The sequence below is a fragment of the Lepisosteus oculatus genome, chromosome 13 (genome assembly GCF_040954835.1).
Source record: "Lepisosteus oculatus isolate fLepOcu1 chromosome 13, fLepOcu1.hap2, whole genome shotgun sequence".
Lineage (NCBI taxonomy): Eukaryota > Metazoa > Chordata > Actinopteri > Semionotiformes > Lepisosteidae > Lepisosteus > Lepisosteus oculatus.
This window is the reverse complement of record NC_090708.1, coordinates 18,045,604-18,071,335: the sequence shown is the minus strand read 5'-3', so window position 1 is coordinate 18,071,335 and position 25,732 is coordinate 18,045,604. Positions and strand designations below refer to the sequence as shown.

Genomic DNA, 25,732 nt, shown 5'->3' with positions numbered 1-25,732 from the left:
ATTTTCTCTTATGTTAAATATATAAAAAAATAACATAAGTCTATTTAGCAGTCAAAATTAATGTTCTAATTTTAACTTTCACTCAAAGCTCCACTGAAAAACTTCTGTGACAAGCACAGAGGAAGCAGGAAAATATAATTAAAATGATCACCTGGTTAACTGGATGTTCACAAGTCAGAAAACCAGTATAGTAAATTAACACCATATGTACCAGAAAAATCCTCAGAACACTAAGCGCAGCATATATCAATATAAGTACACCTACAGGTTTTCAATGCAGAATGACAGCAGAAACAAATTAGTATTCAAATTAAGTTTAGACTTGGGAAACTTTACGAAACTGAATGGACACTGAAAGTTTTTAACCCTCTGCTTGAAAGCAATTAGAGAACAAGAAATTTTATTAGAATATTTAATACATGGATTTACTGACAAATTGTCCCATGCTAAAAAATACATAGCACTTTATTGCAAGTCCAAAACATTGCCTGTGCACTGCAAACCTTGTTTATGACAGTCCACAATGCATTCATAAAATTCTGTAGGGTTTTTTAAATAATTTTTCTGTTGACATTACAGCCCCTCAATTATGGTCTTCAATTACACACCGAAACAAACTTTCACAGTCCAGAGAGTGGACCAGAAATAAATTTATTACATAACCTTTAACAGTACTGTAACAAAACCAACAAAACAAAAAAAATAATTCTGGTTATAACAGACTGGCATTTCATGCGCTTATTACAAAAGGAAAAAAAACATGATAAACATCTGCCAAAACGCATTATCTGTGGGTGCTGGTTTTCCTCTCGCAGCATTGTGGTCTCCTTCTTCAGGAGATGGCTCTCCTAGCCCAGGGGGCAGAATACAACAGAATGAGAGTGAGACAAGTCCAGGGGCAGTGAGAGCCCCCATAGGGGGTGAGGGAGTTCTAGGCGTCATAGTTGGGGTTCTTGCGCAGGATGACGAAGCCTTCCAGGATGGGCGTAACGGGCAAGTACTCCTCGGTGGCCAGCTCGGCTCTCTCCCCATGGGCCAGCAGCACCGGTGTGGTGTGGGTCTGGAAGCCTGTGATGGCCTTGGGCTTCCCTGCTTGTCCCACCACATCCACCGCCTGGAGACACACAAAACACATGAAACTAACACCCCAACACCAGCCTGTCTGCTCTTGCAGGATGGCAGCTAGTGTAATCATTCAGTTATCTGGACTGCAAGCTTCTCAGAACTACATTAGGTGTGAAGCACTATTCCATTCCATCTTTATTAAGACACTTGAAGCCATGTCTTTTTCTATCCATACCAGCTTAACTACTGAATATTAGCAGTGTTGTCACTAAAGGGGAGCTATTACCTGTATAATTGTTACACAGTGGTAATTTATGCATCATGAATGAATGCATTAATAAAGAATGTGGCACAAGTTGGGGCTGCAGCTTTGATTATAACAGTTAAACACAATAATTTTCTGCAAGGGAAATTTTCTGCAATTTCCCTCACGGGATCAATAAAGTATCTATCTAATAATTTCAACTGGATTTAATGGACAAACAGAGGTTGTTTATTAAGTGGTTACTGAGACTTCTGTCCTTGACTAGGTTACATACTGCAGGTCCCTTTCCAGACTCACCTGTCCAACACGCACAGAAACCGCCAACGGGCGCAGCTCCTCGTCGAACGTCACCAGCATGCGGGGCTGCATGGCTGCCACTAACCCGTACAACACATAGTGGGATTTTCCCAGGATAACTGGAACAGGACAGAGAGGACCATGAGAGTGGCACTGCAGACAAGGCTCAGCAACAAAAAATTACTACCGACAGCAGAAAGGTGAAAAAGATACAAGAGCTTCAAGACAGACAGCTAAAAGAGTATTTGGTTTTATTTCTACTTTAGCCTTCATATAATAAAATATTTTAAATAATCTTTAATACACGTCGCACTGTGAGGCAGTAGTTAGCATTGCTGCCCTGCAGCACAGGGGCCTTGGGATAAATTATTGACCTGGAATGGAGTATGTGAAGTTTTTATATTCTTCCTGCGTTTGTATGATTTTCCTCCAGGTGGTCCGATATCCTCCCACAGTCCAAAGGCATACTGGTAAATTAATAGGTCCTGGTGTGAGTGTCTGTGTTTTATGTATGTCTGCCCTGTGTTTGACTGGTGTCCAGTTCAGAGTGTACCCTGCCTCGCACCAGCTGTCTGCATGGACAGTTCTGGCTCCCCCACAACCCTGAATTAGATAAAGCAGTCTAAAAATGAATGGTTATGTATTTATTTTGCACTGCTTTTTATCCTCCAAGTGCTAAAACATCTTATGTACCAGTATTATGTTTAAAACTGCAATTTAGAGGGTTACTGAGCTGTAAATTGCAGTTTTTAAGTAGCTGGAATTAAGTTTTATGAACAAACAGAGGTCAGTTCCATGCTGAAAAGGAAATAGGAAGAAGTAAATGTTTCAGCTGTTGAGTCTCCTTATGTGTGTGGGGGAAGGAGGGAATGTAAGAATCTGAGGCATGAGTAAGGGGACAAAGGAAAGAATATGTGAGCACAGACCGGGAAAAGTAACAAAGTAGGTCCAAAGAAATGGAAATTAGTCAATCGTTGAGAGCTGGGGAAGGTGTGAACCAAGTTTAAAGAGAATCTTTGGCTCCTGATGTTTTTAAAGAAACAATCCTTTCTTTTGCAAAATTACTTTTAAACAGGGCTCACAACTTCACAACTCATGGATCGACTGACTTATTTTTAAATCTCACCATTCATTTACAGATTTCCACCCACTACACTCCCCTGGAGTATGTCTCACATTCTCATATCTTTAGTCCCCTTTTGTTGCCTCCCCCTCTCCATTCTCACACACCTTTTGTCCTCCTCACTCATTATTCTCATGCTATCCTTATACACCTGAAGACGCTTCACAGCTGAAACATTCTGTCGTCCTTTTTTGCTTTTCAGCACAGAACTAGCACCTACTTGTTCCTGTGCAATTTGTATTCTAAAGCAGCCCCTGATTTTCACCTCGTCAGTTTTTTCCACATTTTATGAGAACTGGATTTAAACTGTTATTACTGATGTGCTGGAAATATAGGGTTTCCACTCTATTCACAAAGTTAATACAGGACATTTCCAGGATCTTTTAGAAACGTTTTAGCCATGACATACACACCATGATGATATATATAGTTAAACATTTAAAGATAAATGATTTCAATGCTTCATTTTGCTTGATTAGGATAAATTATAATGTTTTAGTGCATACACACACTTCTCAGGGACAGATGCTCACAATGACTGCCTGGAAAATGCTACCAAGTCACAGCAGTTAGCCAATATCCTGATTAATACTACAGTGAACTAGAATTATGAATTTAATCCAACAATGCTGAGGTAAGAATACCTCTATTATATAAAATTGGATGCAAAATCCACTTATCCATAAATCATCCTAATTCTAGGACTGTGGACTTCACCAAAAAAAGAAAGAGGCAGAAACAAGGACAAGGAAGGAAAAAAAAGAAAAGGGATAACAGATGGGGAGAGGGAAAAACCAAGCAAGATGGAAAAAGAGCTAATGCAGACTTAGCACTTACTGTTCTTGACATCCAGGAAGGAGATGAGCACGGTGAGCAGTCCTGCCACGGCCACCTGGCTCATGAGTTGCCGATCACTGTGATAGGGGCACAGGGTCAAGGTGCCCTTACCCAGGTGTGTCAGACCCTGAGAACACAACATGACACCTCCTCACACTCAGAACTCAGAGCAGCCAAGGCCCTCAGCCTGAGAGGCTCACACAAATACACAGATACATATTTATACCAACATACAGGCAGGTTCAGAAGGGGATACAGACACATGCTGCAGGGATCAGTACCAACTACAATGGCTTCCTCACCTGTGCCAGCCTAACCATGAAGAGATTGTTGGGGTCTTTGGCATGATACTGTGCCAACTGCCGCAGCATGGCAGCCAGACGGGCATTGTTGGTTCCTGGCAGTGTGGACAGCAGACAAAAGACAAGAAATTGAAATTTTGTATGAGTTCATATCATGAAAGAGAGAACTGGAGATATAGTTGATACTTCCTTAATTAACAGAAGATCAAAATTCATTTAAAGGCATGCGGTTTCTTTTTAACACATTTTGTAGAATATAGTTAATGCTTCTGAAGAATCCCTTAGCCCTTACAAATGTGGTTTAGCTATTTAAATGTTCCAGATATTTCAATTTCTACTTTTCACCCCAGCTTTCTTTCATTCTACCCTGCTTTTACTGTTCCAGCACACTCAGCTATGATAATACCAGAGTTAGGTCTCATAGCTCTTACAAGCCTGGCCAACCAAAATAATGACTTAATGCAGATGTAATGAAACAGTGAAAGCAGAGAGACTGCAGGAATAAGGAAGGTTTATTAATGTAAAATATCAGGAAAAGCCATTATCAAATTGAGAAATTCAAAATCATTTCCAAAAGAATTTGTCCAGACACTGTCATAGCAAGCCCCCAACAATAAGCTGCATGTCTAATAGTAGGCATTAGAATATGACGTTTGCACCTCCATTTCAGACAATGTGGTTTAATTAAGAAACCCCAGGTTCTTACATTGTTTCAGAAAACATGTGGTTTGTGACTGAAACCACTGCATGTGGCATTTGTAAGGGGTGCCCTCTAGTGACAAGCCAACAATACTTATTTTTTCTGTGCACCAATGGATTGCAGAAATACTAAGAATAACTTATCCGAGAGATAAAAAAAACAGATTGCTGAACATATCACAGGCATTGGCTTGAAACAAAACTTGAAACTTGTCATGGTGAAAGCATTTCCTTTTCTGATACTTCTCCCTAATAAAATGATTTATTACAGACTAAATATCAAACCTAAAGGTTTACTTAAGGTAAAACTATGAAAACGTTACTTCGATATCTAGACTACCACTACTTAGTCTTCAACATGTCACTCACGGAAGACCCTCACAGCTGTTTTGTGAACACCAGCGGTGCTTGGAAGTACTCAGTAGTATGAATGGCAGCAATGCCCCCCTCCAGACTCACCGCTGCCCACCATGCCCATGGCGAAGATGGAGTTGTAGGACACCTCGGGGTCAGCATCGTGGGAGAACTTGCTGAGTGTGTCCAGGATGTTGAGCCGTGGATTCGACACAGAGATCAGTGCCAGAGCCAGGGGCACTGCCCGCCGCAGTGTGGGCTCCCCATACCGCAGCTGATGGCACACAGAGTTGGGCAGAATAATGCATAAAACCACTTTCTTCATCTTATATGGAAAACAAATTTAATGCCTACACACATTTTAACATTTTAATCAAATATAAATCACCACCCTGAAGTCAACAGGGCACGCTAAATGAGCACTTTTTTACTCTAATTTTTCAACTGTATTCTTTCTTCTTGCAGGTAAGAGTGTCGGTACTAACCAGGTGTCCGAATGTCCGAAGGGCCATCTCTGCCCCAATCTCCTCCCCCATTGCAATCAGTGCGATTCCCAGCACTGCAACACCCTGTTGGGGACAACAGAGAGCACTATTCAGACAATCATCAACCATCTATATTTCTTATAGCATTGTCACCAAAGATGAAGCACCGTTGCTACATAGTATAATTCTTTTAATGCCTGTTTGATTAAATATTTCCTATGGTTTTCCATGCGTTATCCTGGTATAAAACAAATTAAAAGTGTGAATGGGGAAACATTTGTATGTGAGGGAAAACTCCCTTACTATACATGTGGAATAGTGTGCATTCAGTAATTTTCAGTAAATCATGAAATGTTGGTAGCTGGGTAAACAATATCCTTAACAAAGCACTGTTTAAAATTCTAAAGGTTAGGTAAAAAAAACAACGAAAACAAAAAATAATAAAAAATACAGATATCATAACACCTATTGGGTGTTGTAGGAAACAAAATGTAACTACCAGTTAAAAACAGCAGAGAGACCAAATTCTGCAGACTATAAACAAAACAATATCAATGAAAGTAGTAATGAATAGGAATCTGAAAGTTTGGTCACTAAATTTTTAAGGGACTATTTCCACCTTTTCATTTCTGAAAAAGCAAAGAATGCGATTATCAGTTTTAGATGAGGCACAGGTCAAAATTTTAACAGTGCTGAACATTTATAAAGTCAATAAGAAGCATACAAAAAATTAGAACACCAATAATTCCTAACTGCAGCAACAATGATGGCGACAAGGGTGATGCCAGAGTTCTTTGGTTTGATTTTGATTCAACTTGGCAAAATAGCTAGTGGGTAACAAGCTGCACTGAGACAGCTCTCTTCAGGTGTTACACTGAAAAGGGGTATGTGTTAGGCTGAGAAGGCCAGAGCTGGTGCTGGCTGGACACCAAGGCTTGTGTGCCGGACCTGGTGAGAGCCCATGTCAGGAGAGCTCTCCTTCTTCTCCTTTTCCTTTTTGTCTTTCTTATCCTTATCTTCCTCTTTGTCCTTGTTGTCATAGTGCTCACTGCAGATGTGGAGCAGCTGCTGCACCTTCAGCACATTGCCTGAGCCTGGAGAGGAAGAGGGAAAGGAGGAACAAGGAGAGTCAGAAAGAAAAGAACTACAATCAGCTACTACCTACTAATCGAAAGGGCAAGACAGGCTGAATAATCTCCTCTCCTTCTTAAACTTTCTGTTCTTATGAGAGGAGAGTGTAGAGGCGTGGACAGAAAGGGGAGTGAAATGCTGGAATTCATGTAAACTCTTAAAAATACGGAAATCTTGTTATAAAGCACACTTTTTAATTCAGTGACTGTAAAGTGAACAATTTCTCTCTGGCCCATCAGTAAGGACTGAAACTTGTCACTGTGCATAATGCAGTTTGAGATGAATGCAGCAAGGAAATCACTGCAACCTGAGCGCTGGTCACAGGAATTTAATGAGTAAACAGCAACCAGCACAGGGATGCCTGAAACTGCCTATAACTCATTAATAATAAGATATGAGGTATGCTACAATAGGAGCAGTGTGGACCAGTGGTTTGGCATCTGCACTCACAACAGGAAGGGTACAACCAGAGTAAGGGAGTATGGTATTTTACTGCTGAGTAAGGTATTTCACTTGTGATGATTCAGAATAATCCCCAGCTGTAAAAATTCAGCAAAATGAATAATCTATTGATTCATTTCATGTTTTACAAACTGCAGGCTTTTGCTTATAACCTCGAGTGATGGAGAGTTCAAAACTACTGTACTGCAGTGCCTGTGAAACTGCAATATATACAGGCTCTTAATTTAAGATATCTTCATCTGTGTACACAAGTGTGCAGATAGTGTATTTTCTTACACAAAATAGTGTAAGAAAAAAGTGTAAGTGGAGCTCACCCAGTAGGTTAAGTCTAAGCTGTGAAGTGTGTTCTTTCTTACACATGTGGGGCACTGACCTGCATAGGCGCAGATTTCTACCAGTGTGTTGGCGAAGCTGCGGAATGGCTCTGGGACAACCTGCAGGGCAGCAAGCGTGGTCTCAATGGCCTCCCCTTTACCTGTGAGACAAATGGAGAGATACAACTCTTAATAACACGATCAACAACAGCCTCCTCGCTAAGGAACCACCAGCATTGTGGCTGCTGGCACATACAGTCATCACAGAAGTATGGGGGAGAGGATGAGAGAGGAGACAGAAACAATTAGTTATAAAGGATATTGATGAGAGACTGCAGACAGACAAAAAGGAAGACAGACAGCCAGACCAGCAGAGAGCTCTAGCCCTCCTCTCCCCTCACCCAGGTGGTTGAGACCCAACCCCAGGGGCAACCAGCGGGCGTAGGTGTCCTTTAGCTCCTGCTCTGACTTCTCCATGATGGTCTGCACAATTGTGGGGGTGACATCATTGTTACAGGAGCCCACAGCAATCATCCCACAGGCCAGCGCCGTCACACCCACTACCTGGAGAGAGGAAGAAGAGGGGGAGTGTGAGACACAAAGACAGCCATAGGCATGAGACAGAAACTTCAGGGGAAAGGGAGAAGTAGCACAAAATTGAAAGAGACACAGTAAGAGGATGTACAGTGATCAAGACAGATCTTAAAAAGATGAGACGGAGAGCAAAATAATTGAAACACCACTGAGACTAAAAGTGCATTACTGAAGACTGGCAACAGAAGTCCAGTGTGAATTTAGCTTTGCAGTTGTACAGCTGGTGCTTGTCTTCAGATATGTGACTTGGGAATAGGTCTTTTCTTAAGGCACTGACAAAGTTAACCCAATGGATTTCTTCAGAATTCACAGTGTAACAAACCAGAGGACACAAAAGGAAATAATGTGGAAGTGTATTTAAAACCAGGAACAAAGGCTTCTTTACCCCAAGGCTTGTGGCAGTAGGGATCAAGCTACCCATTGCTGAAGCCCATAGCCTGGCTTCTCTGAAGAAACAGCTCGATGAGATCCTTGGATTACTTAGCTACTGACAGATGGGCTACGTGCCCTCCTCTTGTTTTCAACCTTTTTTATAATGCACAGCACTTCCAGTTTTTACATGCTGCAGGCTCACAAACATAAGCCACAACCTTAATTTAGTACCTCATATTGGTTTTCAGCAAACTGGCAGAAGTTTAGACAGAAAATGTTTAAAAAACAAATGCATATGCATTATATTTTCTTTTCCATTCCATCACATCGATTTGTATAATAAACCTTGAAATGGACTGTGTAGTTGTACAGTGGGATCTTGTAATGACGCCCCTGGCAGCGTGGCTTCTTACCTCCATGCTGGATTTGGAATCACCCATAACAGGCAGCAACAAAGACAGCACATCCTCACGGTTCGAACCGGCGTATGCCAACCCCAGCCTGTTGAGACAGCAGACACACACGTCGCTCAGCATCGCGCACCAGCCTATGCTGCAGCTTCCAACCTCCGGCTTAGAAGCGCCCAGTGATTGTGTAACTATTTTTCAAGCGAAATAAAAACAAACAGCCAGCAATGCTCACCTGAAAAGCACACTACGAGAAGCAACTTAAAAAATGTTAAAGTGTTAAAAATCTTCAAAAGCATGAATTGTTTAATACAATGGAAGAAAGGTAACCACACAAACCTTACTGTTACATGTGGAAAATCAATCAAATTCTAAAGCACTCTGACTTCTTCATCTATGCATAATTTATGAATGGCATATAACATGAACAGCTAAAACTATACAATACAAACTTAATTCACTGTGCAACTGGGTAATTATATGTTCAGGATCAGTAACTCTGGATAAAGTAATCTGATGGACTGTTTTAAATCTGATTAAAATTGTTTACAAATACTTTCATAATCTTTAAGAATACACGCTCATATATATATACACACACTTCAAGAGGCCAGCAACAGAAATGTATAATTGAACTGATCAAGATAAACTTCACAGTTAACATCTGCAACATCACAGACAAAATCTTAAGCATATCACCTGCTAATCACAGGTTGGAAACACGCTCAGTGTTATTCAGTAGATTTTAACCACAAAAAGAAAATCCTTCTTAGGATGTGACTTATACTGCATTAAAACAATATACCCTAGTGGTTTTCTGCCCTGGATCTGATGGGCCACCAGTGCCTTCTTGGAGCACTATATAATGTCACGAACGGAGGGATTAAGGGGTCAACTATAAATCATAAATTTCTAAACAGAACAATTGAGCTTTGGCCACTGGAGGATATAATATGTTCAAATTAAGTAGTTTAGAAAACCTTCAAAATAAAAAGAGAAAGACCTTGTACCATTATTGGCTTTTCTGGACTGAACTACTACAGGTTTGACCAATTTAGTAACTCACATGTTCCAAGTCTTAGTTCTCCAGCCTGTCTGAGATGGTCTGAGATCATGACAGGCCATCCCTACCCTAGAGTAAACCTACATCTTAAACAGAGGGGGAATGCACTGAAACTACATACAGCACAGCCAAAACAAAATCCAGACAATGCCAGATACCCCTGCACCAGGTCTGAGCTCAAGGGCCACAGCACAGTCTGTGTAGATAAGAGTGTGTGAATGTCTCCAGCAGGCAGCTCTCACCCAAAGATGGCTCCTATCCTCATGATGTTGCTGTTGTGGAGCACGTAGTCAGACAGCAATGCAAGGGCAGGGTCGCATTCATTCCTGACCCCTGAGTTCACAATTCCACAGGCCAGCAGGGCACCTGACTGCAAGGGGAGAAGGGAAGAGAGAAGCAAAAAACCTGATGAGAAGGGGAAGTAAGATTTCAGCACAATCGGAGAGATTGTATTAAAGTATACTATTATAATATCCTACACACTATTAACAAATGGTGTTAATTTACATTCAGTCATTTTAAGCTTGTAAAACCTGAGACATATTGCACTTTTTCTGTGGATGCCTTTTGATTTACTGGAGCCAAGAAGACTGGCTGATTTCCCTAACCTTGATGTAGTCTTCAGAGGAGTACAGGTACTTGTCTATCTGTGTCAGCCCTCCATCTACGTCCCAGAGCAGGATCATCCCCAAGGAGGCAGCAGCGCTCAGCATACCTGCACAGAGAGAGAAGAACACTAAGTAATAGCACAGAATAACACACATGTAGTGGCTGCTCATTTCCCACAGCACTGAAAGCTAATTGCACACAGCATCACACATTAACAGTTCCACACATCACTCACAGAAACCTATTATGCCTGATCACGATGAATAAAGCACACAAGAACAAAACTTCCTATACCCATTCATTTGATTGCTAGAAGTAATTGCCTGAAAGAAGCTAGGGTATTAATTTTGACAGTGTGGCTGGTCAGCTAACCCTTTGTGTAAAAAGGTGCACCCCATCCTAAAATATAAATCCACATTCCTGTAGCCCCATCGGCTGACTTTGTCAAAGTCTTTCAGGTTTCTGAATACTCGGATCAGGTGCCCTTACAGTCTCAGTTGAAGACTAAAAATATCAGTTATATTAGCCTGAGCAGGGGATTCCTTCAATCCCAGACCATGTATCTGGTCTCTGTTCCGAATTCAGATCAGCTGTAGATTTTTTGTACATGAAGAGATATTCTGAGTATATTGCAAAAACACACATTTGCTGACATTATCATTGGCTATTTCCAACACTATTCCCAGCCATCTGCCTCAGAGTTTATATATAGATTTTGTCCTTAGTTTCTCTGACCTTCCCTGTTTAATACTTTTTCAAGCACAAAACTGAATTAACAATGTTCCAGGTTTACCAGCAAGCACGGATTCTCTCTTAAAGATTGTTAGATGCAAGTCAAGTCAGAAGTGGAACTCAAGAAGAAACCTGATGGATTTAATAGAATTTGAGAACTGACAACCGCAATGGTATGATGGGCCAAAGGCAGACTGCACTGGTGTTAAGCAAGAAGAGAGCAGAAAATGCCACACTTGATATGGGCAGGGCCCTTCCGTTCTCCTGCCCCAGCCTCTCACCATGGTCCTTGTTTTTGTACAGCCACTTGTTGCCATCGTCCGTCAGCAGCTTGTCCTGCCCAAAAGCCGCATTCACAAAACCGTTGACGAAGGAGGAAGCCAGGTTCATCCGTGCAGAGTCCACCTGGGAGCCACTGCCTCCAAACCCTATGACAAAGGGATAGTAAGGAAAACGGATGTCATGCCAGCAAGAACGAAAGAGGAAAAAAAAGAAGTGAGAGAAAAGGGAGAGGAAAAGGCAAAGACCCATGGAGAACAGGGTTGTAGTCACAATGACAGGGACTGCCTGAATTATGGCAGATATATATTGAAATCATGCCTAACAGGAGATATAGATGAACAGATTTATAATAGTGGCAATAGGATTACAGAGTAGAACCCATTAATGATACTGTAATACAAGTCAGTCTTGTTGTCCAAGTGGATTGTAAGTATGTTTTACACAAAAAACATGTTAACAGTTTTAACTAACAGTAACAGAGTGGCTTAAACTGAACCTCATACACTGTTTTTTTTGGTACTGAAAGGAGGCACAAGACAAAAGTGATGTTTACTTCAACTTAAAACATGACTCTTATTTTTAACAACTGTCGTAGAATAACTGCATCTTAGAAATGCCCCGAGCTGTACAACAAAGGACAGAAACTGCTTCTGGTGTGCTTTTCCTTTACTGAAATAGTCTCCTTTAATCCAACCACAGTTTTATTAACTGCTGACGGGACCAAAAAACTGAAAAGTGGGGGAAAAAAAATAAAAAAAGAAATCCTTACCTCTTGTGGTAAGGAGGTGAAATAACACAATATCTAAGATAATTAGGAGAAACTGAAATTCTTCAAGGAATAAAATATTTTACTAAAATATAATTGAAATTTCTCCAATTGCTATTCTGGTGCCATCTTAATATCTCGGACACTATACTTCCCGATTTCCAACTACAGCAACATGATGCCCATTGCTGAATCACACACTCAACATCAAACCCACAGAGTTTCATATGTGGTGGAAGCCAGTATACATAACACATTTTTATATCAATGCATGAAAATAAAAGATAATCCAATGGTTAGTCCTGTGTTAGGCTAAAGGAAACTACCCCTTCCTCCATATTTCATTTGCAGAAAAAGACTGTTCAAATGAATTGCTAAATGCTTATGTCCACTGTAACACCTCACTGTGCATAATGCCATTTTCACTTTAACAACCGAAACAAATCATGATAATTTAACTGCAGTATCTTCAGGTGCTTTGAAGTGGCCTAAAAAGTCTAGAGACAATAGAATTGTCCATCCGAATTTGACATATTGTAAATAAGGAGAATAGCGTAATGAAATGTAATATTACTGGTTTTGTCCTACAGAATTTAGTCTACCAGAATTATCTTCCAAACTGTTTTCCCCATGCCTGTGTTTGAAATGTTACACCTAAAAAACAGCAGTGGAGCATTACCCATGGCATCACACACACTTGGCAACCTGTATTAATGTTTATTAATACAAACTGAAGGTGGAGTTATATCATCTTTGTGTTTTGTGTTCGAAAGCTCATTAACAATAATGTGATAAAACTAGCAGAAGTACAGACATAATTCTCTCAAAATTGTGTATCTCACAAATACATCAGTCATACTTACTGTTATTTTCTAAGTGTGTTTTGTAGATGTCATCTGGAACTTTGGGCTCCATAATATCCAACTTTAAAACACGAACAAAGAGAGAATGGAGTTAAACATATCTTAAAAATTACAATTTAGAAGATTTACTGTTTTATAGATTAAAAGCAAGAAGTCTAGATGCAAACAGAGATAAAGACGCAAACAGATGGAAAGAAATATTAGAGTAATTTGAGCAGTGACAGAAAAATAAAACCTATCCACATTGACATCACAAATACAAATATTTTAAATACATTTCTAAAGCACCTCTCTCCAGGTCTTAGGGTTTTGGCACATACAGTATATGCCAGGATACCTCCCCCATTCATTCCCTGTGCTCGTCAACTCTTAATTTTTAAGGTACTTTTCCTTTATTGATAGTTTTTCTTTATGGTATAACATCTGTCTCCCTCTTGTCTTGTTCAACTCACCTCTCTGGCCAGGGCCAAAAAATTGCTATTGAGCTGCACATTGGACATGATCTCAGTCAGATCCTCATAGTCTTCAACATCCTCATTCAGCTCCAAAAAGACACCATGTCTTCCAAGCATAAAAGCCATCTGCTTCTGGATGACACTGGAAAAGCACACACCAGGGTCAGAGGGATCTCAGTGCACTCACACTCATTCAACTCGAGAATCTTCACTGACTGCCCACACATCAATTTGAATCAAACAGAAGACTGCTGCCCCTGTCCTGAGCTCTCTCCAAAGGTCTGTCCCTTCCTGCTTCTAGTTTCTCATCTCTGCCTAAGCTCTCCTGTCATCTGTGCTGGCCACCAGGATGTACCTCAGACCCGGATTAACCAAAAAAGTGGTTTAAAGTTAGGAAATAAACTAGAAGTATTTTTCTTTCAAGTAAATGATTTTAATAAAAAAGTAGCTCAGCCTGTACTCTAGACATCACTTCAACAATATAGGGTGCTCTTTATATAGTCAGGGGCCTTCTAAACTGTATCAAGATCTAATTACAACACCTGCTTCTTATTATTCCCTTAACTGCGCTAATGAAACAAGGAGTTTTCACTTTTTTTTCAAATCCTCTGTAACTTATTTCTTTATTTTGTTTCAAGAGACATGATTGGTTAATATAAACTCTATTGGATATATACAAAAAGACTGGTTTGGATTCAAGAAGGCCATCATGATTAAACTATGTAACTTCCATATTTATCTTTGGGCGTTCACAATCTTTTTCTCTGTACTTTAGAATGAATTTTTCATGAGATCGATGACATTATTATAGCATGATCCATATGTGATGAGTGAGGACAGCAATCCTTACAGAGATGTGAAAAAAGTGATACCATCAATGTTTTCCCTTTGCTCAATTTTTTCATGTAATCTTTGGATTTAACTACTTTAAATGCAGAAGTTGCACATTATACTATACAAGGTGGAATACAGGAAGCAAAGGGAAATATAAAGCAATTTTTAACATTACGGCTCCATAAAAAAGTGGTAATTTTATTCAGTTCCAGAAACTACAAGATCTGCACTTCAGCAAACCCACTGCCAACTTAAAAATACACTAGGTGCAGATGTAGTACAAGAGCGTTAGACAATAGTCTGGCTCCCCTGGCCAGGAAGGCAGGAAGGGAGGAAGCGGGAGTGGGTAGAGCAGGGCCAGACTTACATGTCTTTGCAGGAGGTGAAGATGTTCTCCACCAGCTCGATGTTGTTCAGCATTAGTGCGAGGCGTAGTGCCTCGGGGTAACGGTTGAACCGCCGAAAGATGCTCAGGGCACACTTCAGCAAGGCAGAGTTCTCCGGCTCGGGGACATAGCTCACACAGCTGAGATAGGGGGAGAGGCCAACTCTGTCACTTAGTCACCTGTTACCTCCATGTACCAATTAAGTTTAACTGTTACTAAGGCAGAGTGTGCAATTCCCATCATATGGCTACAATTAGCTTTCAGTACAGTCTGGTACCTAGTGAGACAGATTAACCTTGTAATACTGAAGCATTAGAATCAGTATGTTTGGCAAGAAGGGAACAGGACATTACCCTTATGAACATAAGTACGGTTACAAACAATTGGCCTATTTGATCCGACAGGCAGATACCAAATGATTCAACAAGCTCAACCATCTGTTTCTTGAATGAAACCCTTCAGATAAATTAGTTCTTACTAATATACTGACTTAAATTTACTAATACTTAAATTTACTGAAGTATTGAAGAATGGATTTAAATGGAACTCCAGTGCAAAATACTAGTCAAATTATCCACCAATGTTGCATTCAATTAGATATCTTCCATATTATAAGAGTTACTTGTGGTGCATTAAAGGACACTATACTGGACATGCATCATTTCCTATCTTTTCCTTGGGACAAACAGATAATGGAAGCATGTCTAGTGAAGAGCTGGTTGGATTTACCTGGTTAAGGTGTGGCAATGTAGACAGTGAGGCAGTCAGTGGAAACACCCTCTCTCTGCTGCAGGGAATCTTATAACTGCCTAGGTGTGTGCATTCCTGACTCAAGGGGGTGGAGGGATTGCTTACCTGGTGAGGTAGAGGCAGACCTTGGCGTAGGCGTTCTCATCAATGTAAAGCTCTAGCATGTCCAGCCGCTCAATCTCCATGAGCAGGTCGCAGGCCTCGTGCTCAGCGTTGTGGCCCATGTTGTAAGGCACGATCTCCTTCACCAGCTTCAATAAGGTCTCCTGTTGCACCTTGTCGCTCTCCTCCACTTCCTGCCATTCCTTCGCCACTTCCCCCGCCAGATGCCTGAAAGAAAAACACAGGCACATACGAACACTGTAAATGCCCATCAGAGCTTGCCATCTCCCTGATCACAATCATTCTGGCACAGATCTAGCTCAAAACTGGAATCAAGACTTTGCAGGCATGCAACAGTCACTTAGTCCATCTATGAAAGAAAAGTTTAAAAGCCAAGCTACTCTTTCCAACATGTAAGGTCTACTGAATAAACATGTTGTTAATTTATTCAACAGCAATTATTTGGAGGTTGATTCCTGATTCCAGGAAATGTGTTCATTCTATACTGAAATATAACTTCAAAAATATTTTAAGAGAAAAGGAGAATTGTCTTCAAACCTATTAAAAATACTCAATACTGAAGACTGATCCCCATGAGGCAGGCTATGGAGGAGCAGCCCAAGGTTAATGAAAACAAAATCCCACACAAAAACACAACAGAACTGACCCCCCACATAGTGGTGCACACCAACAAATGAGTTAATGTCAATCTTAATGGGAATTATGTGGAAATGTATTGTAAAGCAAAAAAGGAGAATTCTTGACAGAAAGGATGATGGGTGTATGAAACATACATAGGCTACCTGATAGTTATCAAAGGTAATATCCTGGCATTTTCAAGAAACAGCTTGTTGAGATCCTTGGATCAATCAGTAAGAAAGGCCAAATGCCAAACAGCCTCCTCTGCTTAGTAATTGTTCTTATGTAATGTCATAGGCCTTGTGACCTTATGATGCTAATATCCTGTTCTGTACTGCACATCATATATGATACATTTCATATATGTTATCTGTTTGATTCATAAAGTTTGACTGATTTAAAATAATTTCAACAAAGGTTCTGCAGCAATGCTGAAAAGCACACTGGCTTCCTACACATTTATATCCATGTTATCCTCACACTGAATCATCATATCCAACACCATTACATTCACCATAAAGTAGAGGCACAGAAAATGGCCAGCATCCTGCACTCCCCTTCCCAGAACAGACCTGACGTATTCATGACCCCAGGATGCCAGCTCTTCCTGGGAACCCAGCAGCCGGTACTTCAGACACTCGCGGTCTCCACTCATGGTCATGGCTAAGACTGACACCACATCAGCACAGAAGCGCTGTGAAAGGGACAAAAAGAAGGACAGAGAGAGAAACATTAACACTCAGCAGCAGCGGCACGATGAATGAGATGATGCCATTAGCTTCAATAACTGCTTCAAATACTTAAAAACATCAAATCTGAGTCCAAAATAACAGGAAGAAAGGAAAGATATCAGTTGCTTGTGGCAGCATCACTTACTACCAGGCCTGTGAAGTACAGTGACTAACAGCAAGACCCTGGCAAAACCAGGTGCCAAACTTGGGACCTCCAGGTAAAAATCCTTTTAACCTAACTGCAAGGCTTTTTGAGATCAGTAACACCTAGACTAACACAAGCCAATGATGACAGTCCCACTATGCCCCAAATATTCAGATTTTTCTCTGACATTCACAGCAGCTTCACAACCCACAGACTTAACCTCACTCCCTCACAACTATATCACCCTGCAACCCACAACTGGCAACCCCTGAAGCTAAGCAGGTGTGAGCCTGGTCAGTACCTGGATGGGAAACCTCCTGGGAAAGCTGAGGTTGCTGCAGGAAGAGATGTTAGCAGGACCAGTAGGGAGCACTCACCCCACAGACTGGATGTGTCCTAATGCCCCAGTATAGTGATGTGATAGGAACACTATACTGTAAAAAAGGCACCATCCTTCGGATGAGTTTTAAAACCAAAGTCCTGATTCTTTCTATTTATTTAAAATCTCAGAGTAGGCGTGTGACCATGGCAACCTGGCCAAATTTCCCCCTGGCGTTTACCAATCATGGCCTCCTAATAATCCTCATCTGTGAACTGGCTTCTTTACTCTATTCTCCTCCCCGCTGATAGCTGATGTGTGATGAACATACTGACACACTTTGGCTGCCATCTCAACAGTCAGGTGGATGCTGCACATTGGTAGAGGTGAGTCTCCATTACCCATAAAGCACTTTGAGTAGAGTGTTCAGAAAAGTGTTATATATGTTCAAGGAATTATTATTATGTTCTTTTTCATGTTTTGCCAGCCAACTATTTTACACAGCAAGCTCCCTGCTGCAGCCAGGGCTCACCTTGTTGTCTCCTGCTGGCATCGCTTCATAGATTTCCTTCAGCTTGCCATAGTGCGGCCGCAGGAACTTGAGTGGCTTGGGCACAGACGTCATGGAGGTCGTAGAGGATCGGATCTGGCGCCGGAGCTCCTCGAGCGCTGGGCGGTAAAGGGAGGTGTCCTCCTCCTGGGAGAGAACAAGGAAGTGGGAAACAGTGAGTTGGAAGACCCAGACACACACATCAGATTATCCTTTACGCTAAACAAAACGACAGTGACATTGGAGGGCAGGCGATAAAACATTCTGACAATCAAACGGTTGTGGGGGGACTGTAAATTGCAACTACAGCACGCATAACATTTTCAATTTAAAACACTCAAAGCTATAGGTTAACATTAAAAGGAAAATGGAAACAAGCTGGGAGGAGATGGAAGCTAAGATGTTGTTTGTCTCACCTGTAAAAAAACTCACAATCTTGTACTAATATGACAATCATGCAGTGAAGACACATTTTTATTAGCTATTATACACTGACGCCATACAAATAATTATATATACATATATCCAATTACATTTTAATATAATGCAAAGAAACTGCACAACAATTCGAACAGTTTTTTTATCGGGGGACGGGGGACGGGACGGACACATGAACATATTACTACAACAGGAAAATGAAACTTGATTTAACAAAATCAATGCATGTCTTGATACAACAGTCTTATCTAAACTCCCGGATTAAGTCTCACATTTGTACTCACACTGAGTCTCTCCACCAGCATCTCCAACTCCTCCTGCAGCTGCTTGTCCTCCTCTGACTGCAAAATACAACAAATCTCAGGGATTACAGGCACATTTTACACCAGCTAAAAGCAAGCATAAACACACACACTTGCACGGAATCCTTACAGAAATGATCGGATATGTAAAACCGCCAGGCTCAATCTAATAACCACTGAGATTACATTGCTTGGCAGACCGATGCCCACTTAAAGAACAACAGATGAGATGCCGACCCAATAGCAATCCAATTAATTTCACGTTTTAACTGTTGTAGACTGTTCTACACGAAGTCATGAATTGCGTGTAGGATATTTCAATTTAAATCACTATTATAATTAAAGTTGCATTCGAGACCCCGCAGCCGCTAAAACTTTTGAACTCCATGCAGTATTGTGCCTCAGAGAATATTGTCACCGCACCGTTTCACTAATTGATGCAGGTGAATTTACCATATGAACAAGAACAAAATGAAATGATCCCACAGCGTGTGAAGAATACCAGACGCAACTTCTGGCCGTCACCTGCTGCACTGCAATGAATTAAAACATCATAGCAGTGTTTTGACTATGGTTGTTTTTAGTAACCAAACTTATTTAATCGTTTGACCTCATTTGATCACCGAGACGTTTTTTCAAATGGTATCTTAAATGTTCGGCATCAGGAAGGCATGAGTTTCAGTATGCACTCTGACAGAGAAACTGGGTGCTGTGTTATTTTATCAAATGACAAAGCTCTCTCGGCCTACTCCACCATATCAGGCTGAGGGACAGTGACTCAGGTATAATCCGCTCACTTCCCTGCCACTCTAACCGAATAAACAAAGACCGAAAAAAATCTCCCGGACACCCCCAGCTCACCAATTCCTGCTCCTCTTTCTTCTCCTTGTCCTTCCCAGCCGACTGCTGCCCCTTCTCCTCTATCTTTTCCGGCTGAGTTTTCTCTTTGTTTTTGCTTTCCTCCATTGCTGCAACCTCTCTGTCTAGTCCTCTAGCGCTCCGATACTGTGGCTGCCAAGTAGCGAGCGGGGCAGGATGGGAAACGCGGTGAACGGCAAGCGAAGAAGGACATACCTCATTCTTTGGCTCGTCGGACGCTTCGAGGGGAAAAAACGAAAAGACGTAAGGAAAGTATAAGTGACACTTTGTCCAGCAGATGCAGCTGTTGTTCCGTTATTTTACATTAAATATACAAGCATCCTATGCTCCTTATCCTTTCCTATACTGTGCTGTTACTAAGATTTATGTTGGAATTTTTAGAATGATTAAATTCAGGTTCATTACCATTACTTCGTTTGTATAGGTTAAACTTAATCGTGTATTGTTTTCATATTTCAAGATGAAATGAGCAGCAATGATTTTGTTCCATATTCAATTATCCCATATTTACACAAGTTGAACTTTAAACATATGTTAGTTATTAGTTATTAGTTTTCATCCCAATGAGCTTTATATACAGAAAGGGACTAAATTCATCCATGACCGAACAACAGTACAAGGGTGACTTGTGGAAGATATCAAGTGCCAGCAGTCCCACTACACAACAGATCAGTAAGAGTGAAAAGCAATTGCTTACCAGGCAAATTAAAGGGGTTCTCTTGCAAGATCATGTAACCCCATTGTGGAATTTAGTCAGGACACCAGAGTTACTAGTATAAACCATGCTCTTAAAAACTGCCATTGAACCTTTAATGACCAAGTAATCAAGACATCAGTATTACATTACAACTCAAGGGTGACTTTTACAGCACAGTGTCCCCGGTTACCATAGTGAGGTGCTATTTTTGAAATTATGATTAAGAATACCACCTGCTGGTGCACCACTACACCACTTACAGCAGCAACCCACCTTTCATTGAGATTCCCTTTGAAATCTCATCCTAACAGACCCAGCCTTGCTTACCTTCTGAGATCTGACATGCTAATAAGGTACTTGAGTCTGCCCCTGGTGGAATTAAAAGTGGCTGCAAAATAAAGAAATAACAGATCCTTACCCATAGGTTTTATAAAACACATAAGTAAATGCTTTAAGTATATTAGAGATTCCTTTTCCCTTAACTGGACTACTGATTTTGATCAATTCAACTGCTCTGTTTACCACCCTTGCACTTAAGCTGCACTTCCAGAGATCACTAACAGTAGATGTAAATGAAAGTGTTTCATGCCACTAGCTGCAGACTGTGGGTAGTAATTGTGAATGTGACAGTGAACACTAACCTAGAGGTGATCATCCTGTCTGCTGGTGGGACATGCAGCTCCAGGCAGCTATAATCTACTTCAACATATTTTAACTTATTATAGATGTTTTATTTTTATTGGACAGAAAAATGTTTGCCATCCTCTGCAAGGCATGGTTCAGGTCACCCAAATATAGGACTCCTATATTTTCCTATAGGATTCCAGTAGAACAAAATTCTGTAAATACCTCTTTAGTGATCCCACAGTGAACACACAAGGAACATTAATAATTACGGCATGTTTAGTGGACGTTCCACTCAGGAGCTTTTTCCGGGTGATTCGGGGTGATTTGGATTTTTTAAATCTTTTTGAAAACAGGCACTATGTTTTTCCATTCTGAATCCAGCCAGGAATCATTTGCAGCATGGAAAACAGAGCATAGCCTCACTGAAGAATAATTTTAAAGGAATTGCATTAAGACCCCAGGCATCTTTCAGCATGGATTCATTTGTTTCTGTATTTCCAAGCCACAGCTACCTTGGCTTGCACAGTGACCATCTGATTAATAATACAATGCACCCATCAAAACAAAGATGAATTATTGAAAGGTCCTGTTGCTTCAATACTTCAATGCTCAGGCTCCAGAGTCCAGCTCATCTTTCACAGTGAAGCCAGAGGGAGTGGCCTGAGGAATGGACAAAGAACCTTTAGTGGCAGTCATAGAACACAGCATAGCAATTACTGCCATTTATGTGAGTGCACAAGAGTATGTTTGAACACTTCAGTCCCACTCCTTAAATCTAGCTGCAAATTTAAATTCTGCTGTACCTATATCTATGGCATAGAATTATTGTAGTGCTATGAATTGGCAGGCAGGCAGTTCAAAATAACATTAATAGAACATTCAATTCAATTCAAGTACTTTATTCATCCCGGGGGAGGGTAATTTTAGCAGCAAGAGGTACAGCATACAACACTAGAACAAAACAAAGACAAAACAAAACATTGCTGCGGAAAAGTATACATAGTTATAACAGCAAAAGGACAGAAAAAGAAGTGATTGAAAGTAACAGTGTGTAGTATGAGGAAGGTGTTAGTACATGCACATTTGTGGGGGTGAGGGTGGGGGTGGTGGGCTCTGTCCAATAGACATCATTTACAGTCATTGTTTGCAAGCATGATGGCCCCTGGAATGAAGCTCAATTTTTTTTTATTTGTCTTGCACTGTGGACAGTGAAAATGGCTTCCTGAAGGCAAATGTTCTGAGACTGGTGAAGGATATGATTGTGTTCGATGATGGCACAGGCTTTCATCAGGATCTGCTGGGCATACAGCTGTACCAGGGGACTTAAAGACTCACCAATGGTTTTAAAGCTGAGGTTTACAATATTTTGAAGGCAGTTTTTGTCATTTTGAGTGAGTGAGGTGAACCAGCAGGTCATATCGCCCTGCAGCTCGAAACTGTCAACTGTTCTATCTGTAAGGAATGTGCAGGCAAAATGGCAAACCCACTTAGGAAGAAAAAATGAGCCACATGAGTCAGGAGCAAACTTACCTGGAAAAGGGAAAATTGCAAACAAGAGAGAGAAGCTCCCCTGCAGAAAGCACAGAGCCACAGTTTTATAGCAGCAACACAAGACCCACCAGGTAAGCATGAAACACACCTTCATCTTCAACTACTGTGAAGTTTGAGGTCAATTCTTTTGTTATTAATCTTCATATTTGTTACTTTGTTTAACGTCTGGACCACAGCAGGTTGTTTACAGCCCTCTGGGTGTTTATAACAGCAGGACTGGCGGAGGCCGAGTGGGCGCCCTCCCGATCTCAGCCCCGGTAGTGTCCTGCTGACAGATAGCTTGTTTATATCTCAGGAGGGCAGCGGGGGGAGCTGTTTCGGAAATGAAGACTGCAAAAACCGGAATCAGCTGCAATTCTTTGGATGGGCTATTTATTTTGCAGCTTTTGTCTTACGGTAAATAATTTTGTCTTATCTGGTGGCCTGGTCATTTTCACGGGGTTCCACTTCAGTCCTTGTTCCAGCTCATCTCCAACTGTCACAGTGATCATCATCAGCAAGGTCAGCCCTTCTGTTAACTGAAGAAAGGCCTGGTTGCATCAAACTCTGCAAGGGAAATGGATAGAAGTGCCCAGGTGACCTGCAGCTGACCATGGTGGGGGTTGGAGAAGAGACAAATGGAAAGTGATGCGCCCAGCAAAATGGATGAACTGTCTCAGTGTCTTCAGAGCAGAATCGATTCATAGTTTAAGCCAATGAAGCCTCCCCCTCCTCAGATCGCCCCCCAGACCTCTCTTCTGTCCCTCAGGAGCTGGCATGGCCTCAGCTCTGAAGAGCCCTTCTCGGCAATTTACAGGAGACAGTTGCTATGGAAATACTATGGCAACGCCTCTGCTTATCTCCCTGGCAACACCATGTCCACCACAGCCCCACAACCAAATGAACACAGACAGCAATCACTGGCCGAGCAGCCTGCCCCAGAGGGAGACAGCAGTGATGCAGGGGGAAGGAAGGGGGGTGGGGATGGCAGCAGAAGCAGGCAGGATTGGAAATCCTCAAACAGGATAACAAGCCATTACAACACATTGATACCAGACTCAGAGTGTTTCCCCTACACGCTCAGAACTCCAGCGTGTAAAAACAAATACACGCTCTGGAATGGTCTCAATTTTACTGCATTTCCATGTTCAAAGTATAAATCCCAGTCTTCTCCAGGAATATCATCCATTACACATTAAATCAAGCTATTCCACGTATGTTTGTGACTGTGACTCCTTTCAGTCCCATTTGTATGATCTCTAAATCAAGGATGCTTAGTTTGATGTTACAGGAATACTGCATGAAAATGAAACATCTCATTTAATTTTTTATGTAGGACATTACTATTTTATTTTATTTTTTTAATACTGATGTGTTTATGTACCAAGTAGGAATGATTCCCTGAAACACCACAAGTGTAGCTCCTTCAAAACAGTGGAAAAGAAGTGTCTGTGCGAGAGTCCAAAAGCAACCTCAGTCCACTCATGCCTGCCTTTTCCAGTACATTTAATTACTCCCTATCCCTTGGAGTGAAAGTCCCTCTTTCCCCATCTATCTGTGTCTCTTCTCTTTCCTGTTCAAACAGCATCTGTAGATCCTGCGATATGTTGCTGTCCCATACTCACAGAAAGCTGTCTGCCCTTTCAAAAAAGTGATTCCCAATTTCCCTTTATCGTTCTGTAACTTTGTTACACTCCATTAATCACATTTCTGCATGGGCCCCTACACAATTTGGATGATATTAATTTTTACTTCAGACAATTTTTCACAAAGCGATAAGGCATGAGTCAATACCCTAACTGTCAGCCTCAGGACAAGGGGCTTTCTTTAGCACCTGAAATTCAAGTGTGGAGAGAGTGTGAGGAGATAAAGATGCAGTTATCCTGCTGACAGGACGGAGGCCCTCAGCTCAAGGACAAGTCTCCAGCAGCAGACAGAGATTTGGACAGAGAGAGATGGAAGGGGAGAGAAAGAGAGGGAGTGGAAACAAGAGATGTCAAAGTGAGGTGACCCATCAAACAATAATTATTTCCTGCCCTGTATACAGTACGACTACGCCACCTAGCAATACTAACAGATTGCTAGGGCCCCTCTACAGGTTCTGTTTATCTTCCAGAATCACCAATGCACACACAGACCAGCAACAAGAATTAATATCACATAAGTGCCCTTTTTATTTACTAAGTAACATTTACTATCAGCCCAAGACACAACGAAAACAGCATTTGCAGAAAGGAAAGGTACTTCCAAGGTTTCTAATGAATTCCTGAGGGTCGGCTGTCCTTGTAGGGGATGAGGAGAGGGTGTTAGAAAGTCTTGGTGTCACAGAGAAGGACAGCCATGCATAGAAGAGGGATGTCAAACAGTCCGGCTTCCCCAGTCTCTGTTTGGGCTATATCGGGAGTCCTCCTTTAGACTGCACCACATCCCCCTTGGGACAGTCTTGACTCACCAGGCCAGTTTCTTTGGTCTTTACCTCCAAGAATTAAACATCTCTGCGCTGTACCTCTGTTCCTCTGCCAACGTCTCCCTTGGTCTGCAGTTCCTGGGCCAATCTCCTCTGTGGTCTTGCAGGCTGAATGCGAGCAGAATGAGAGACAGAAACAGAAGGTAACGGAGAGAGACAGGGAGAAAGACAGATGAAAGACAAAATTGTAACGTGACAAATCAAAACAAACAAAAGGAAGAAGAAAAGGAGAACCTCTATAAGAGATGACAGAGAGGGTGAGCAAGAGAGTTGTGAGCCGCATGTGTTCTATGTTCACACCTGATCTTTTCTTTAAAGTAGCAAGGTCACTATTTTAAGAATCCCAACTCCAAATACCTTAAATATTTCTTTTTGATTTTTTAAGATTAGGTGGTTGTTTTTCTTTTTAAAAATGTAAACACAGCACAGTTGAAAGTGCTGTACAGATAAAATGTAGTCACAAACAGAGAGAGTTCTGTGTGAACTGTGATCTTTTACAACTTATCTTGATGAAGAACAGGGATCAATCAGCTACAGGCCAGTTAAAACAGTCAAAGAGTTTAATCTCATCCAGAGATCCAATCATCCAATATGTTACTTTTAAGTTATTTTCTCTTTTGAGAAAACCACAGATGCTTATAGACTAATTAAAGCATTTATTGTTCAAAGACCTCAGTTTGTCAAGAAGCTGGCTTGTATTACAAGAGCTAACAGCCTGACATCAGATGGAAATGTTACCACAGCTCTAGGGCTCTGAGAGTCCAACACTCACACTCTGGGTAACATAAACACACACACTGTATAACACACCACACTGCATAACATAAACGCACATACTGCATAACACAGCACCCTGTTA

At 41.3% G+C, this 25,732-nt stretch overlaps 1 protein-coding gene across 1 annotated transcript; it reads right to left on the bottom strand.

Annotated features, from left to right (window-relative positions):
* Positions 1-383: 383 nt before the first annotated feature.
* psmd2 (proteasome 26S subunit ubiquitin receptor, non-ATPase 2) lies at positions 384-19,698 on the bottom strand. Its single transcript, XM_006637834.3, has 21 exons — positions 19,535-19,698; positions 18,656-18,712; positions 17,916-18,080; positions 16,761-16,882; positions 15,553-15,777; positions 14,679-14,837; positions 13,475-13,619; positions 13,023-13,083; positions 11,393-11,539; positions 10,379-10,485; positions 10,013-10,140; positions 8,714-8,801; positions 7,736-7,898; positions 7,394-7,495; positions 6,376-6,521; positions 5,428-5,511; positions 5,048-5,216; positions 3,890-3,984; positions 3,588-3,714; positions 1,628-1,746; positions 384-1,114 (listed from the first exon to the last, which is right to left on the bottom strand). The coding sequence occupies exons 1-21, from the start codon at positions 19,637-19,639 to the stop codon at positions 932-934; spliced, it is 2,697 nt and encodes an 898-aa protein (XP_006637897.1). The 5' UTR covers positions 19,640-19,698; the 3' UTR covers positions 384-931.
* Positions 19,699-25,732: the final 6,034 nt, after the last annotated feature.